Below are 18,955 nucleotides of genomic sequence, written 5' to 3' on the forward strand. Positions count from 1 at the left end.
AAGGTAGCAGGAGGGGAAGAATGAAGGGGGGGAAATCGGAGGGGTAGACGAACCATGAGAGACGATGGACTCTGAAAAACAAACTGAGGGTTCTAGAGGGGTGGGGGGGTGGGAGGATGGGTTAGCCTGGTGATGGGTATTGAGGAGGGCACATTCTGCATGGAGCACTGGGTGTTATGCACAAACAATGAATCATGGAACACTACATCTAAAACTAATGATGTAATGTACGGGGATTAACATAAGAATAAGAAAATTTTTAAAAAATCAACTGCTGTAAGATTTTTAGAACAAGAATGCATTCATTCAACTAACTTTGAGCACCTGTAATGTACCTAGCACTATACCAACCATTAATTAACATAGGAAGAGTTTTTTTAGTGAATTAGTTCCTCCCTCAATAATTTTTGGGTCAGGGATTGGAACATGTAACAGATTTATAATCTAGTGAAGCAATTGTGTTTTGTTTTGTTTGTTTGTTTTTTAAAGATTTTATTTATTTATTTGGCAGAGAGAGACACAGCGAGAGAGGGAACACAAGCAGGGGGAGAAGCAGGCTTCCTGCGGAGCAGGGAGCCTGATGCGGGGCTCGATCCCAGGACCCTGGGATCATGACCTGGGCTGAAGACAGATGCTTAACGACTGAGCCACCCAGGCGCCCCCAGTGAAGCAATTGTTAATAGAGTTTTTGCATACACTACTATAGGTACACAGAGAGAAATAAGACCAATTCTTCCACAAGAGAGCTTCAGAGAGAGAATATTTAAGTAATTCCCTAAATATAAGTTAGCATTCATTAGGAAGAGAGGCAAGAAGGACCTCTGAGGTTAAGGAATAGCATGTGCAAAGGCCCAGGGGTAGGACTGGACATGGTAGGTTCTAGGAATGGCAGCGAGGTGAGTTGAAAAGCAGTAAAGTGTAGAGGCAGATAAATGGCAGGATATGGGGCTGGAAATGGACACAGGATACCTCTCGCCAGCCAAAAACAAATCCAGGAATTTCTGCAGCACAAAACAAAGTGACGCGCAACCCAAACCATCTTTTGAGGTTATCCAGTCAAAAGAAATCCCTGAAGCCTTCAGTTTTTACAAGATTCAATTCTTATCCCATGAGTGAGTCTTAAATCATTCCTTTAAGGAAGATTCACCATTTAGGTGCTGTGTGGTCCCTGCAGGGGTTTGGTTTTGGGTCCTCGCCGCTCCTTGTATGTGATGCGGATAATGAACAAAGAGTTGGGACTCCTGGGTGGCTCAGTTGGTTGGGCATCTGCCTTTGGCTCGGGTCATGATCCCAGCGTCCTGGGATCAAGCCCCACATCAGGCTCCTTGCTCAGCAGAGAGCTTGCTTCTCCCTCTGCCTGCCCCTTCCCCTGCTTGTGCGTGCGCTCTCTCTCTCTCTCTCTCTGACAAATAAATAAATAAAATCTTATTAAAAGAAAACAAAGAGCTGTTTCTTTTCATAGCTCTTGGCCTTTTCTCCTCGGTGAACTACACATACATACAGTTCTCTGAGTGTTTCCTCTAGTTCACGTTTCCTTGCTGCTGACAACTTTCTTCTGACCTCAGCTGTTTCTCAGTTTAGAGAATCTGCATTGACCTAAGATCTGTGTAGTACTCAAATGTTTCGGTCTCAGGGCAACTTTATACTCTTTCCAATGATTGAGGACCTCAAAAGGCTTTCACACACATGGGCTATATCTGGCAATATTTACCATATTGAATTTAAAATTGAGGAAAATGTCAAATATTCATTAATTCTCACAAAGTAATAATTCCTAAAAAAATTGCATGTTAAAATAAGCCATTTTCAACAAAAAGGTAAAAATCATTTTCACATAAAAAAATAATTACGAAAATAATATTTTCTAAAATAAGTTCGTTAAGAAAAGTGGCATCATTTTTCATTTTTTCCAATCCCTGATTCTGGTTTGTAGACGACATCTAGATTCTCACATCTGCTTCTGAATTCAGTCTGTGGCGAGAGGGTCATGTGGCATGTAAAAAACTCGTGAGAAAGGCAATTTATGTCTTAATATTATTATGAAAATAGTTTTTTTACAGTTATTTTATTTATTTGTTTTTTTAAGTAAACTCTATCCCCAACTTGGGGCTTGAACTCACAACACCAAGATCGAGAGTCACACGCTGTACAGGTCGGAGCCAGCCAGGCATCCTTGAAAATAGGCTTAGGATTACAGACCTTCTAAAAGGGTCTTGGGGCACCTGGGTGGCTCAGTCGGTTAAGCGTCTGCCTTCATGATCCCAGGGGTCCTGAGATCGAGTCCCACGTTGGGCTCCCTGCTCGGCAGGAAGCCTGCTTCTCCCTCTCCCGCTCCCCCTGCTGTGTTCCCTCTCTCGCTGTCTCTCTCTCTGTCAAATAAATAAAATCTTTATAAATAAATAAATAAATAAATAAATAAAAGGGTCTCGGGGGCCTCTAGTAGTCCCTGAACCACATTTGAGACCCTCTGATTAAAAGTTTTAAAATACTGTTGGAAGACAAGAGTTGAGGGTTTATAAGAGTTAGCAGACAGAACGTAAAAGCAGAAGCCCGTGTGTGCTATCCCTTCACGCCTGGAAAGCAGGTGTTGCTGCTGTTTTGATAGGATGAGGTGTTAAGGAAAATGTGACTTATTTGGTCCACTTACTTTCCATTAAAATCCATTTTGATCAGTTTTTAAACATTCAAAATGCCCTCCCCTCAAAAAAAAAAAAAAAAAAACAACCCTAACTCTGGTTTTATCTTTTCTCCCCTTCACATCAGCCAGGAAATAGAATCCTCTAGAGAGAGGAAATGAACACCAGTTTAGACAACTTCAGACAGAAGACAGACACCTGGGGTTTCATGCTTTCTAGCTCTGTGACCTTGAGCAGGTCGCAACTTTTCCAGTCTCAGTTGCTGGACCTATAAAAGGGCCCGCCTCCCTCGGACAACTGTGTGGGTAGTTTGAGATATGGTGTGTGAATGTCGGCCTTCACGCCCTAAAGTCCTCTCCAGGAGATATTTATGATGATGATTATATTATGGTTCTAGGACTGCTCACAGGACCCATAAACTTCCCCTTCTCTTTAAGTGGAGAGAATGCTCACTATTCTTTCCCCATTTGTGTGTCCCAAAGTCCTTGTCCAGTTAAGTTCTTGCAGGCTGCCTATGGGCAGGCCCCAGATGAGCATCGTAATCTAAGCTCTGGAGAGCTTCCCAAGGCCAGACACAATCACTCTAATGCATCGGCTATCAGGTTACCCCTCTGTGCAAAGCTCCAAAGGCGGAGGGAAGGCTCTGCCAAAAACCAATTCAGGGAAAGCATAAACAAGCCTCAAGTTCCCTTGCTCCCTCTCCTCCAAGGAAATTCTCTAACGGTGTTAAGCCAAGAAGAATTATTGCCACAAAGACTGCATAGAAGTGGGGATGGTGTGGCTGCAGCCAAAGCCGCTCTCACTGACGTATCAGAGGTGAAGGGACAGCCTTCAGCGAGCAGGACGGATGGTGAAGTCCATTTGCCTTGGTTCAGGTTCCCAGCACACTCCTGAAGTTGGAGAATGCTGTTTGAACAAAGGTCGGGAGTGAATGATAACATCTGACGTAGCCGTGACCTAGAAAAGACCCAGAGGGCAGGAAATTTCAGTGGAAAGTCACTTAAAAGCAAAAAGCAACCAGAAGTAACTTGGCTAAATTAGGCTTCATGAGTATAAGATTAAACATTGGCATGTTTAGAAATTCCCAGTCCCCAAGTTAATAAAACCACGGTCATGAGAATTCTCCTCGCTCTACCATCTGCATTTACCAACCCACCCAACCTCCTCCCAGCACTAGAAAAACATTGCTTGGAGGCAGAAAAAGTATCCTTTAGCAACAGAACGTTTGAATCTCACCTCAGGTAAGACTTGACTTCAAAATCTAGAGACGTATTCCAGTTCGCATGTATTCTAGGATCTTCTCATTGAGGTCAAGTCATTGTAGACAAATACAATTGCCAAAACCCAAACAGTTTCATCTCCCTTTCCTCGTGTATATAAAACAAAGTGTCTTGCATTCTGCTCAGATAATGAGTAATACGTTAATAAGTAAAATCTTAATTTAATGAAAAACAAAAAGTTAATGTGGTTTTACCGTATCTTTGTCTCTCCTTTTTCCTTCCTGTCCAGCCTTGAAGGCCTCACCTTCTAAAAAACGTTGCAACTCCATCGCCGCCCTGAAGGCCACCTCGCAAGAGATCGTGTCCTCAATTAGCCAGGAGTGGAAGGACGAGAAGCGGGACTTGCTGACCGAGGGGCAGAGTTTCAGCAGCCTTGACGAAGAAGGTAAAGACATGTCACTTAAGAAAAAAAAAAAGAAAAGAAAAAGAAGTCCTTCTGATTTTGCTTATATAGGTGATGTAGATTCACAGTAGAACAATTAGAATATACCTAAGAAAAAAGGTGATGGGGGGTGCCTGGCTGGCTGTCAGTAGAACGTGCCACTCTTGATCTCAGGATGGTGAGTTCAAGCCCCACATTGGGCATAGAACTTACTTAAAAGAAAAAAATAGAAAAAGAAAGAAACCAAGTCTATTAACTCATTTTCAAAAGGATATTCACAGTATGAGAGTTACTACAAATTTTTAAAACACATAAATAATATGTGGTTGATAGGGAAAAAAAAAGTTGGAATATGTACTAAGATATTTAGAAATAAAGATCCATAACCCCACTACTGGGAAGTAACACATCTGAACATTTTTGTGTTTTTACAATTGGACCTTGTTCTGTGTATGCATACAGTGTGTGTGTGTGTGTGTGTGTGTGTGTATGTTTCAAACACACATATGCATTATATACATATGTATACACACATCCCTATACATCCATATAGACACAATGTAACAATGAATTATCTATTTACTTAGGTCTTTAATGAATTTAATAAAAATTTTGTAACTTTCCTCCTGCTTGTCCTATACACCTCCCTTTTGTTAGATTTATTCTCAAATGCATATAGAGATAGAGACATAGACATGTATTTTCGGTCTTTTCAAATAGTGTCTTTTTAAGATTTAGGTTTTCTTCTACTGTTTCTCGTAGCCCTCCCTTCTTTTTCCTTCCTTCCTTACTCACCTGCCAGCTAGGACTTCTAGAATAATGATGAATGCAAGTGGTGATTGCGGGCAGCCTTGCCTTGTCCTGATTTTAAAGGGAATGCCTCTTGTGTTTCACTGTTGAGAAGTTAGCTGTATTTGATACCCGTAATCGGGTCAAGGAAGTACCTTTTTATTCCTGGTTTGCTAAAAGTTTTTATCAGGAATGAGTGTTGAATTTTATCACATACTTTTCCTTGTTTGTTGAGTTGATCATGAAGGTTTTTCTCTTCTAATCCTAAAAGAGGAAGTGACAGTTTAGACTTTTTATTTTTTATCAGTATATTCTTTGGGGAATCCCAACATTTCCTGAGAATTTCTTCTCCTTTGATTAGATTCTTCTCGGGCTTTCCTTTCCCCGAGAGTGGTTAGAATAGGGTGTTATTCCTATGCCCATCTGCAGCACCTACCCACCTGTGTCACGTGGGGTTTCCTCCTTTCTGATCTTCCTCCAAAACAGCTGATACCCAGATTTAGTGCTTTTGGCAAAGGAGTTCATGAATCGCCCTTGCTCCTCTCTCCGGCTGCACTTTCTAGCAGTCAGTGACAACCCTTTACCTAAGCCTCCCTGCCCTGGCATCTCCCCTACCACACGGCCTGGTCTTCTTAGGACACACATAAAACCGCAAGGTGTCTGCAGTCTGGGAAATAGGATTAACTGATTTTTAAACTGTATCAGTTAAACTTTCAACTAGTATGCTCCATATGACGTCTGAAGTTAGAGCAGTGAGTCCAATTGTTAATCTGGGGGGAGAGAGGGGGGCAAAATATATACACTACATAACATCCTGGAAGTCTGGAGACCTGGGAAGTCCGGCACATATTGTGCTTTTTTTTTTTTTGCAGATGACTTCTTGCGCCCCTTGCTTCATTTTTAAAGGGACTTCACCCAAAAAGGCCTCTGAAAGTCAAAGAAAAACGTACTGAGCATATTCTTTGAAAATGTTAACATTCTATTATAAAGAAGAGTTTAACTGGACAATTGTTTTTTTTTTTAAAGATTTTATTTATTTATTTGAGAGAGAGAGAATGAGAGACAGAGAGCATGAGAGGGAGGAGGGTCAGAGGGAGAAGCAGACTCCCCGCCGAGCAGGGAGCCCGATGCGGGACTTGATCCCGGGACTCCAGGATCATGACCTGAGCCGAAGGCAGTCGCTTAACCAACTGAGCCACCCAGGCGCCCTCCCATTGAGTTTTTAATCCTCTCTTCTGTGCCACTGTCAGTGTTCCGGGGTGTATTCATTTTCTCTTGCCATGTAGCAAATTACCCAGAACGTCAGCAGCTTAGTAGAACCTCCATTTATTAGCCCACCATGTGTAAGTCAGAAATCTGGCCAGGCTCACCTTGGCTCGCTGGACACAGCTTATCAGGGTCTCAAAAACTGGAATGAAGGTGTCAGCTGGGCTGCGTTCTCATCTGAAGGTGCTGGAGAAGAATCCTCCTCCAGGGTCATCACGTGCTTGGCAGAATTCACTTCCTTACAGTTGTAGGGCGGAGGTCCCCATGCCTTCCTGTCTGATAGCCATGGGCCATGTCCAGCCACCCAAGACCATCCACATTCCTTACCAGGCAGCCCCCTCCATCTTCAAACCAAGACTTCCTTCCAAGTCAGTCCTTCTCTCACTTCATATCTCTGACCTCCAGACACAGATTTAAAAGGCTCAAGTGATTAGGCCAGGCCCACCTGGATAGTATTCTCTTTGACTAACTCGAAGTTAATGGATTAGTAACCTTAATTACATCTGCAGAATTCCTTTTGCCGTGTAAGTTGTGGTAATCACAGGAGTCCTCTCATGCTTACTGGTCCCACCCACGCTCAAAGGGAGATGATGATACAAGCGTTCAGGTCACTGGGGATCATCCTAGAATTCTGTCTACCATGCTAGTTTTTTAAAAACTGAAGGATATGAGAGCTTGAGGAAACAGCTCTCTGCTTCAGAGAGCTGCTCCTTAAAGATTGGGGCTCAGATGGGGCGCCTGGGTGGCTCAGTTGGTTAAGCGACTGCCTTCGGCTCAGGTCATGATCCTGGAGTCCCGGGATCGAGTTCCGCATCGGGCTCCCTGCTCGGCGGGGAGCCTGCTTCTCCCTCTGACCCTCCCCCCTCTCATGTGCTCTCTCTCTCTCATTCTCTCTGTCTCAAATAAATAAATAAAATCTTTAAAAAAAAAAAAAAAAAGGTTGGGGCTCAGCTCCCCACTGCCTGGTCCAAGTCCCTGGACAGATCATGTCTCTCTGTATTGTATCACTCACGTAGTCTCTGGCTCATGAAGTCAAGACCAGAGGCTGCATGAGCCTTTCTGTCCAGCCCCATCTGCCTTATGTTGAGTAGCAATTCATTAAGCTCTGATGGGAGGTTATTTTTCAGATGCACTTTTCAATATTATTGAGTATGTCAATATTTTTCTCTGTACTTAGTAAGAAGGTGAGACCAAGTATATTAAAGATTGCTAGCCAGCTGTCGTATTACATTGAAGCCTTTCTAATTTTTGCATGTAGAGCCCTTTGGTTACTTGTGTTTTTATACTATTACCATCTGTTATTCATCATGGCCGTTCTTTATTTTGACCTGAATCAGAGCTGCACTGTCTCACATATTTAAAGTGTGTCCAGTCTCCCAGCCCAGAGTCCAGCCCTTCTGTGCCTACCCCTTTTCCCTCCGTGCCTCGCTCCACCCCTCCATCTACACCTCTTCAAACCCCAAATCCAAAATCTCGCACTCATGCGATAGTGCCTATTAGGACCGTTTTCCATTCATACGCTTCCTAAAAATGCATAATTTTGAGCCCATTGTTGCCTGAATCCACAGTCTAGAATGGTGACTTCAGTTAACAAGTGTCTTGTATGTTTGAAAGTTGCTAAGAGAGTAGATCCTAAAAATTCTCATTGCAAGAAAAAAGATGTAATTATATGTGGTAATGGATGTTCACTAGATTGTGATGATCATCTCACAATAAATATGTATATCAAATTATCACATTGGACACCTAGAATTAATACAATGTTCTATGTCAATTATATCTTCATAAAAATTTAAAAATATCTCCCTAGGTTTAATAAAACTCAGTGTGAAAAGTTGAAGGACAGGACTCCTGCATAACTATTATGTCCACAGTGTTCTATCACTGGGGACTTGCATGTGTATTTTTTAAGCAGCTCTGTTCTTGCTGACTGGATCTGTCATTAAAACACTATCTCTGACAGGCTGGGCAATAGGTGCCCCAGGCACCTATATTTTAAAAAGGAAGTAGGAGTTTTCTCATTTTTAAAAAGGCAGCCTTGGCTCTTAAAATATGAGGCCAAGAAGAGCTGTAGATGATGTTCAAAGATGTGTATGGGCACAAAGGAGTTTAAGAGATAGCTGGCTTGGGTGGGATGGCTCGGTCAGTTAAGCGTCTGCCTTCGGCTCAGGTCGCGATCCCAGGGTCCTTAGATCAAGCCCCACATCAGGCTCCCTGCTCAGCGGGGAGTCTGCTTCTCCCTCTGCCTCTGCCCTTCCCCCTGCTCATGCTCACTCTCTCTCTCACATAAATAAAATCTTTAAAAAGAGAGAGAGATAGCTGGCTGTTAGTCTGGGAAGCCTTTGTCTCCTGGCTGTTAAAAAGTCTGAGTACTTAGATCTAAATTGAGAATGATAGATACGTGCATATCCTAGGGAGGGGAAGCAGGTGCCCTGTGTGTTTCTACATTTGCCAGTCATCCTGTTAATCTCTGTCGAATTATCTCCTAAACTCCTCCGAGCTTTTTATGTCATCTTTTGAAACAGTAAATCACTTTATTAGGTTTTTAAAAGAACATTCATAATGTCTTTTCCATAAGCCATTTTGTAAATTAATGCCATTTCCTTTCCGGTTAACCTGTTTGCAAGAAGCTATTTTACATGTCTGCAGCAGTTCGGAAGAGCGAAGTGAATTCATAATTTAATTTGCAATCTGATATGTATGCTTTGGAGTCGATTTAAATTATTATAGATAATAAGGCAGCATTTCTTACGGAGATTCATGTGTTGTGCTTTTGTTATGCAGCACTGGGATCCCGACACAGGCCAGACCTGGTGCCTAGCACCCCGTCACTGTTTGAAGCTGCTTCCTTGGCAACCACTATTTCATCGTCTTCCTTATATGTCGATGAACATTGTCCACACGACAGGACTGCGCTGTATTCAAACAGGTGAGACTTAGCGCGATCATATTACCAATCCGGCTATTACCACATCTGCATCACAGGTGGACAGGTATCTCTGAATTGAGAACATGCTGTCCCTGGCAGCCAGGATGTGACTGTCACCTGCCCTGTAAGTAAGAGAAGGAGAGAACTTGCTTGATTTTTTACTAGGGCAAGAAGCACATCTGGGGGAAAACCTTCCTTATTTTTCTCCACGGTTAATCATTATGTCCTATTGAAATTATGTACTTGGTCCTAGGGAAGAAGACCAATCTTTCATCATTTTTCTTTTAATAATTTCTTATGAATGGCTTTTTAAAGCAGGTACTCCTGGTTAATATTGCCAGTAGCCGCAAAGATATTTGCATATTCTCTTTTTGTTTGAGTGACCTGAGGGACTATGATAGGCAGAATGATGGCCCCCCCAAAGTTGTCCCTGTCCTAAACCCTAGAACCTATAAATGTGTCACCTTATATAGCAAAAGGGACTTCGCGAACATGATTAAAGATTCTGAGATGGAAAGAGTGTCTTGAATTATTCAGGTTGTCCCAATATATAAAATACATATATATATATATATTGTTTCATTAACACTCCAGTGGTAGACAACTGCGTGCTTATGTTTCTTCGTAGATCACTGGGTCGCACAAAATTCAAAACCCATGAGGAAGCTAAGAGTGTTTACATTAAATGTTTCCTTCCTAAAAATCCTTAACTGTATGCCAGTCTGTCCTCAAGCAGTGAAGTCTGATTATGCACAGGGTCTTTGTCAGAGGAAGACAGGAAGATTAGAGTCAGAGAAAGAGACATGATTCCAGAAGTGGAGGGCAGAGAGAGACATTGGAAGGTGCCACATGGCTGGCTTTGAAGGTGGAGGACGGGGCCTTGAGCCTGGAAATGCAGGCAGCCTCTAGAAGCCCGAAAAGGCAAGAAAACAGATGCTCCCTTGGAGCCTTCACAGAGGAAGACAGCTCTTCCACACCTTGAATTTCAGGACTTCTGACCACCAGAGCGGCAAGATAATAAGTTGTGTCATTTTCAGCCACGAAGTTTATGATAATTTCTTACAGCAGAGATGGGGAACTCAAACATGTAATGATTGAACGTTTGAGTGTTGGGCGGGCTACTGTAATTTCTTAAATAGAGAGTGGATTAGTTATTAGATACGTTTGCTTTTTGAACAAAACATTGTCAGACATTGATTCTAATAATAGAAGATGATATATTTGCAAAGAGATCACAGTGTTGTCTGTGGGCTTAGCTGTTTGATTTTCTCTCTTTTCATATATGCAATTTTGTAACTAGCTCCAATCACTGGGCAGGGACTATTATGTATGTTCTTAATAATTATCTGTTAAATGGAAACTAGCTCTTGTTAAAAATCTAGTTCTTGAGAATCAAGGTCATATTTGTGCAGGTAAACTGCTTCTTACACTGTACATCGTTTTCCACACCCAGGGATGCAGCGTGGCTCACTTCCAGAAGGAGGACTCAGTATGGTAGACTCATTTGTAACATACGCATGCTTGTAGATTCTAGCTTGGTCTTTGGGCGAGTTAAGGTTTGGTCACTGGAGCTTCTGTAGAAATTGTTTTCTGTTGCCATTCTCTTCCCTCTCCGCTACATACAGCTTGGGGGGTGGGTAAGCAGGTGAGGCAGCCAGCCTTGGTGTGGAGAAGTGAAACAGATAACAAGGTGAGCCATCAATCTTAGTGTGGCTTCCGTTTAGATAGCTCTGCTGGAAGGGCTAACAAATAAGGCTCCTTTATAAATTATTCAACTCATCGGAACTATAAAAGAAATTTGGCTAGCTTCCTTGGGTTAGAAGACTTGAAAGTGACCTATACCTTACGCTAATGTGTACCTTGAATGTTCAAATTTATTACATAAATTAGTCTAGCAACAGCTTTCCTATTTCTGGGGTAGAGCTAAACACCATTGTTTTGCTCTCAAATATAAATAGCAGCTCAAAAAAATGGCTGGAAAGTCATAGGAAGCTCCTTGCAAGGTCAAAAACAATTCTATGTGAGGCCAGGGTGATTTCTTACTATTTGCTACTGTTCTCATTATCAGGGGCATGTAATTGGATATGCTTGCTACTAAATTATTTACTAGAATTTTCAACACAAGAATAAAAGGGTTTTTGGCTTGGTTTGGTTTTTTTAATGGCAGCGGTTGTGGGTCAATATCTAGACTCTTGGCCAGAAGTATTCAATTCTTGGGTATTCATAAGGTTCCCCCACCATCCAGAACTGCCTCCTTCCTGGCCATTGTGGAAGCTACCTCTGCACGCTCCCAGGCTGTGGTATAATTCTTGTTACTTTGATTTATGATGATATGGTTCCGTATACATTTGGATGGAAAAAATATTATTAGTGTTATCAGTTGTATTTTTTTCTTTTCTTTTTTTGAAGTGACTTCTTTGAGATAAATTTTTGGCATTGTATCTCCAAGTTGTAATTTGAAGATTTTACTTATTTATTTTTGCGCGCATGCACGCAAGTGCAAGAGAGGAAGAGAGAGTGCGTGCGCACGAGTGGGGGAGAGGGGCAGAGGGAGAAGGAGACTCCTCGCTGAGCAGGGAGCCCAATGCAGGACTCGATCCCAGGACCCTGGGATCATGACCTGAGCCAAATGCAGACGCTTAACTGACTGAGCCACCCAGGTTTCCCCTCCAAGTGGTAATCTGGTATGTTATATTTAGCTGCCAGTCCGGGTTCGGTTATAAGAACAAGAAACCACCCTGTCTTAAGCAGAAAGGGATTTGATATGAGGAATTAGGTGCTTACAAAGTCCATGAAAAGGCTCTGGGCTGAACATCAGGAAATCACTCCTGGATAACACCATCAAACTGGCCCACCAACAGCCCTGTAGCCTTGGCAGCCATCAAGCAGGAGCCCTGCCAATGGAATGCAAGCCAGCGAAAAGCATTTTGGTGACCCCAGAACGTTTTTTAAAATAAGCTATCATTTAAAAATCAAGCAATCTCACTAAAAAATACCCAGGCCCTTTTGAAAAATCATTAGTTTGGGCCCCACTTGGCTCTCTTGCCTCTCAGCATTGACCAGCTGGAGGGGAGAAGCAGGGACCCTCCATGGTCCCCATCACCCTCTGCTTTGTTCATTGGTGATGTTGCCATCGTGCTCCCCTGGGCATTTCTGATTTTAGCCTGGAGATAGAAGAGCCAAAGCCATGCCTCCCATCTTAACCCCTGCCTTAGGGCAATCATAAGGAAAGGGGCAAAAAAGGCACGGAGGTGCTCAAGAGAAATTAATAGCATGTGAACTCCTGGGAATCAGTATCCTTACCCACCCCGACCATGCCCAACCCTAATTATTCAACAGGGAAACCTTACCCGCAAACTGAAAAGAAATTGTCATAATTTCTAACATTTTTTTTTCCTTTGGAGCCCTCCTAGGCCTACATGGAGTCTCTTGAGGTGATAAACATGATTCTAAGTCTCTTCTGGCCTACTAAGTTTTGAAACCTAATCCAAATAGCTTGGAAAGAAAATGAGTTGAATAGTGATGTTATAATTCACATGTTAGGTTTTTCTGTCTCGGAGTCATTTTTCTGTGAAGGCAAGGTGGCCTGTTTTTTCCATTTCAACACTAAGCTCTACATATCTGCCCTTATATAAGCCGTAAATACTTCAAGTAGCAGTCATCATTCTGTCAGTCTTTTTAAAATCCTGGGGCGCCTGGGTGGCTCAGTCATTAAGCGTCTGCCTTCAGCTCAGGTCATGATCTCAGGGTCCTGGGATCGAGCCCCCCATCGGGCTCCCTGCTCGGCGGGAAGCCTGCTTCTCCCTCTCCCACTCCCCCTGCTTGTGTTCCCTCTCTCGCTGTGTTTCTCTCTGTCAAATAAATAAATAAAATCTTAAAAAAATAAATTAAATAAAATCCTTAACTCTGAAAGGTGTCGATTAGTGCCAGGCTGTCTCCACACCTAAATTATATATTGTGGTGGGAAAACTGCTGTTTCTTCAAATTATTCCCATTTTTAAGGGATTTTTTTCTTTGTAACTACAAAAACTCTGATAGCATCTGTTCTCTTTTTAAGATTTTATTTATTTATTTGACACAGAGAGAGCACACAAGCAGGGGGAGTGAGAGAGGGAGAAGCAGGCTTCCCGCCGAGCAGGGAGCCCAATGTGGGGCTCGATCCCAGGACCCTGAGATCATGACCTGAGCCGAAAGCAGATGCTTAACAGACTGAGCCACCCAGGTGCCCTGTTCTTTTTTTTTTTTTTAAGTATACTCCAAAAATTGAGTAGGAAGCAAAGAAAAATAGTATTTTTAAAGTATATATTTAGGGGCGCCTGGGTGGCTCAGTCAGTTGGGCGTCTGTCTTTGGCTTGGGTCATGGTCCCAGGGTCCTGGGATAGGGCCCCACGTCGGACTCACTGCTTGGTGGGAAGCCTGCTTTTCCCTCTTCCTCTGCTGCTCCCCCTGCTTGTGGTCACTCTCTCTCTGTCAAATAAATAAAATATTTTTTAACAAAATAAATAAAGTATACATTTAACCCGGTGATCAGGAGTACCTGTTTTCACGTTCCACCGTACAGTTAGGGCTTAGAGCATACAGTTCATAGAAATGGAGGCAAAGCGTTGTGGGTACATCCTTCCTGGTAAAATGCTGGGATTTAAATTCTGAGTTTTTGATCCTTGAATTCTCCTTTCCTAGTAAGAGCTCTGTTCTTTCAGAGGAGGTGTAAGTTGAGCACTAAGAAATGCAGAGGCAAACGTGTTTTATCTCGAAGTTAAGAACAGTTTAATGTGGAAATTCACTACATGCATGAGTATGAATTCTTTTCATGATTTCCTGCACCGTCGGGAGCCCAGGTGATGCTCTGCTCATGTGTAAGTATCGGAAACCCTGCTGCATCCCGACATACACTTCCGCATCAAGCACACCTCTAGCTTCGTGGTGGCCCTGGCCGGCCTCATGGTTCACTAGTGACTCTTGCCAACATCTGGCTCCGCCGGGACGTGTGTGGACTATTAAAAGAAGAGGAGATGCCGCGGGTCATTTGCACATAGAGGGCCAGCTGGCAAAGGCTGTGATGAATGATGAGTGATGAGTCCGGATCATGGATCTCAGAGGCTGACCCCAGGAATCTGACTGCAATTCTGTGCACTTTTCTTCCGGCTCCTAGAGTCTCATAAACCCAGGAGAGCGCTGGAGCCCAGGTGGAGCGACCCGTTGTCTTACAGACTTATCGAGAAGACAAGGAAAGAGAAACGCAGAGACCGGTGCATTCTATGGCACGCTGCGCTAAGGTCACCCAGTGTGCTAGTAGGGTGAACCTGGAACACAAGTGTCTGGGGCCCAAGCTGCACATTCTCTCCGCCGTACCACCCTTTCACTAACAGCCTCCTGTCCTTCCACTCTTGCCCTTGCTGTGTGTGCTGTGCACGGAAGGTTGATGCTCCCGGTTTTCCTAACATGACTTCTGCCTCCATAACTGAGTGACTTTTTGCTGCTTAATAACTAAAGTATTTCTCCTAGACAAAGCGGTGGGCATATATGAATGCCTGTCTGTGACGTTTGTTCTAGAAGTCATTGGCTAAGTTTGCTTATTAAGAACATCATGGTGGGGCACCTGGGTGGCTCAGTCGGTTGAGCATCCAACTCTTGGTTTCAGCTCAGGTCATGATCTCAGGGTCGTGGGATTGAGCCCCGCATCAGGCTCTGTGCTCTGCATGGAATTGGCTTGAGATTCTCTCTCCCTTCACCCTCTGCCCCTCCCCTCCTTCTCAAATAAATAAATAAATCTTTTTTTAAAAAAAAGAACATCATGGCTATGGGAACTTTTCTGTCATAGCAGTAGTCATACTTCAAACCATCAATAATCATCTGATAATAATACTAACTATAATAATAGCTAGTTCTTGGACCTCATTAAGGGTCTGTGTGCAGCTCTTTCCATGTGTCAAAGTAATTTAATGCTCCCAGCAACCCTGTAAGGTCGTCCTATTTCTTATTTCCAGTTCACAGATGATGCATGCTCACAACATTGGGTCATTTTCCCAGGGTCAGATGGCTGCCAGGTGGAGCATGGTTTCCACGCACAATATGGATACAGAGCGCGAGGCACCAGCCTCAGCCCCTCACCAGCCACCCTCACCCCTGTTGTCCCGCCTCAGACCACTTGCCCTTGAAACAGTGCTTTCCACGGAAATTCGGTAACCCCCCACACGAGGTCTACTCTTCCTCGTCCGTTTTGCCTTTTCTTTTTCCATGTGATTGTAAGTGCAGATTTTCGCTCCTCAGGATGTCAGAGCGCGAGTGTTCAAACACTAAAAATATGACATACTAACTTAAATCCTCAAGCAACCTGAAATAGCTCTTTCCTCGAGTTTTTATTCCCGGCTCTTCAAGTACGCTCCACATCGTTACATGATCACAGAGAAGAGACTTTTGTTAGATACGTGCCTGCTTGATTTAGAAAATCCCGTCTCCTCTGTTGACGAGGTAAGGTTAAGAAAGGACATTTGTTACTTACAAGCTGAGTAGCGAAGGTGGGTTACCAGAACTTTCTAGTAATTCCAGTTCTCTAACCCTAACCTCAAGGGAGGGACAGCATATTGCCTGTGGCATCTCCTTTGCACATGGTGGCTCCCTGGTGGTCTTGGGTATCATTCCAAGCCCTCCTGTGGATGCTGGGTATTGAATCTGACCTCTGCGGACCCCTTGTGCTTTTATGGTTCTTAGTCTGGTGACTCCTACCTTGCAGACAGACCATCACCCCCACCGTTCGTCACCTCCGGCCAGGCCTTTCTCTTGCACACTCATCGTTATAAATCACCAGTTAGGGCATTAGCCCCCCAACAGCCCCCTTTAGCTCTCTCACGTTGGGCAAGCTACTTTACCTTTATGCGCTTCAGTGTCCTCACCTGTGCAATGCAGATTATTATACTCCTGCCCCAAATGGTTGTTATAAAGACTAGGTGAGATGCTAATTGGAAAACACTTACATTGCCTCACCAGTACCGAGTAAAGCACCATCAAAGTATATGTTATAATAAAATAATCCAGTGACTCCATACTCAACACCTTGCAGCTTCCCCTAAGTTCCATCATAAGGGGCAAGTCTTAATTGTTTTAGTCAAAAGACCTTCCTGGGGGGCGCCTGGGTGGCTCAGTCGTTAAGCGTCTGCCTTCGGCTCAGGTCATGGTCCTGGGGTCCCGGGATCGAGTCCCACATCGGGCTCCCTGCTCGGCGGGAGGCCTGCTTCTCCCTCTCCCACTCCCCCTGCTTGTGTTCCTGCTCTCGCTGTCTCTCTCTGTCAAATAAATAAAATCTTAAAAAAAAAAAAAGACCTTCCTGGAGTACTTTAAGAGTCAGCATCCAGTCAAGGAAGTGGAAAACACACTTGGAATTTCAAACAGAATTTGGTAAAGAGAATTGGTTACCCAGTGTAGCTGGACGCGTGAAAAGGCCACGCTCTAGAAACCCAGGTAGATAACTGCAGGCAGCGACTCAGGGCATGTGCCCTGGCACCGTACGGAACCCAGACTCATGCAGGAGGCCCCCCCTGGGGACCGGCGGCCACCTGAAGAGTAGGAACATCGGAGGAGGACATCACCGACATTGCTGGGATAGTGGCCTGGACCACAGCTGCAACCAGAGACGTTACCCGCAGAAGGGAGAAAGAAAAAATGAGAGAGAAGTGGACCAAAGGCTTCCCTCTTCCCACCCCCTCATCTCTTGCCAGAGGAGCCTGAGGAACGTAGTGTGCAGACTCCTGGCCGCAGCATCGCAAGGCAGAGTCGAAGCAAGATATAAATGACAGCTACAGGACACGGGGCAAAAAACAAGAAAGCTGCAAGACCGCTTCAAAAAAAGGATTACAAAGATCCAAGCTTGACGAAGGTAGAGTGTGCCTGCAGGAATGGGAATTGATTTAGACTCTAGACAGTAAAAGGAGTCACAGAGCCAATTTACTACCATGTCAATGTAATAATAGTACGTAAAATAGCTGTAATTTGTTTTAATCATCTGTGTAATTGGAGACTCCAGTATTTACCAACAAGTCTGTCTGACCGTCGATACCCCTTTCTGTGGTACTGCGCTGGAGTGGATGCTGGTTATAAATACTCCTAGAAATGTCTCCAGTAATTACTGGCACACGGGATAGATTAAATGTTCTTCAGCTCAAGAATTCCACAACGAGGTTAGTAAGCCCCGGGGGATCTGGGTGAGACCCCCTCTGACAGAGCAGCAGATACATTTTGGAGGCAGGCTATCCGTCACCCATGCCCTCGCAAAACGTTTTTATTTTATTTCCAATAATACCCCCCTACACCCCATCTCATCAACTGAATATAACTCAGTCTGGAGCAAACACACGTGAGGGACTGCGGGTATGGTGTCACTTTGTCACTTTCTTTCTTTCTTAATGATGAAGAAAAGGATTTAGTCAACTTTTCCCCAGTGTCAGGAAACCAGGTCACCAAGCAAATGAGGATATATGTTTGGGGGAGGAGAAGAACTCTCCTCAGAATCCTGAAGCAAAACCCTGCCTTGTTACCCAGCCTCCCAAGAGATGCTCTCGTTTGGAGTATTAGGACCATTGAGATGACAGGCGAATCAAAGAGTGGGGTATTAGGACCATTGAGATGACAGGCGAATCGAAGAATGGGGTCACATCCCTTCCCAGTGGTGACTGAGGCACCTGTGGGGAAAATTGGAGCTTGATAGAAGCTTCATAATATACCTGTTGGATTAGCTTCCCCTCGCCAACCCCAGCAGAAAAAGAAAAAAAAAAAAGGATTTACATCACATAGTCTGCACCTGGATTTTACTAGATGCCTTTTTTTTTCTCTCTTTTGACAAATCGTAGCATTGCTCCTGAAGTGATTAGCTTTTCAAATGATCCTTCATATATTTTGGCATGGGCAGGAAATTAAAGTGAATTTTTCAAATACCTGACATTTTATGAGGAATAATTTAGGATTCAGCATTAATTCAGAGAACACTCACATTTTTTTCCTCCATCTTTTATTCATTTCTTCATAAATTCAAATATTCATTGAGCCAAACGCACCAGACACGGTGTTAGGGGCAGACGTTGATTCCTCTCCTCCTGGAGACCAGAGGCGAAAGGGGGAACGTGCTCTCTCTCTCTCTCTCAAATAAATAAGTAAATAAAATCTTTAAAAAAATAGAAAGTTCTTTGGAGATACCCCTCTCCTTCTCGATCTTCCCTGAGGCAGTGAAGAAATTTCTTTGCTTGTAGTTCAGCTGAAACACAGACAGGCTCATTCAAGGAATTAAGAGAACATAACAAGAAATTCCTAAAATGCAACACCATAGCAATAATGGGTGGGTGTTCAGATTACAGTGAAACAGGACCTCAGTTTCTTGCTCACACCTGCAGCCTACCTGGACATAGCCTAAGCACAGCTTCCCTTGCCTGAAGCTATGTCAGATGAATAACACGTCTGGGGACTTCTCCAGCCTCTGCAGGCCTGCTGCCCAGCTCAACCCCTTTGAGGTGCCCCCTTTGTCTCACGCACTGCGTTCCCATTTGCCTTCTGAGCTGTCTTGTCTAGCTCTGTTATCCCACATGGAGTATGTGACTCCCGGGACGTGTGATCCGTGGTGAATGAACTTCTGCCAGGCTCCCGCCATCCCTCCTCCACACACCGGTCCTCTGGCGCTGGGATCTGC

General features: G+C 43.9%; 1 protein-coding gene across 1 annotated transcript in view; it reads left to right on the forward strand.

The window, feature by feature from the left end:
* Window positions 1–18,955, forward strand: part of PIP5K1B (phosphatidylinositol-4-phosphate 5-kinase type 1 beta) — a 257,277-nt gene that overhangs the window by 192,852 nt on the left and 45,470 nt on the right. Inside the window, exons 11-12 of the mRNA XM_081804060.1 lie at window positions 4,146–4,301; window positions 9,138–9,282. Coding sequence (XP_081660186.1) covers window positions 4,146–4,301; window positions 9,138–9,282 — 301 coding nt within the window. The remainder of the gene's footprint in view (window positions 1–4,145; window positions 4,302–9,137; window positions 9,283–18,955) is intronic.

Source organism: Leptonychotes weddellii, chromosome 14, assembly GCF_054177405.1.
Source record: "Leptonychotes weddellii isolate Sample4059 chromosome 14, ASM5417740v2, whole genome shotgun sequence".
NCBI lineage: Eukaryota > Metazoa > Chordata > Mammalia > Carnivora > Phocidae > Leptonychotes > Leptonychotes weddellii.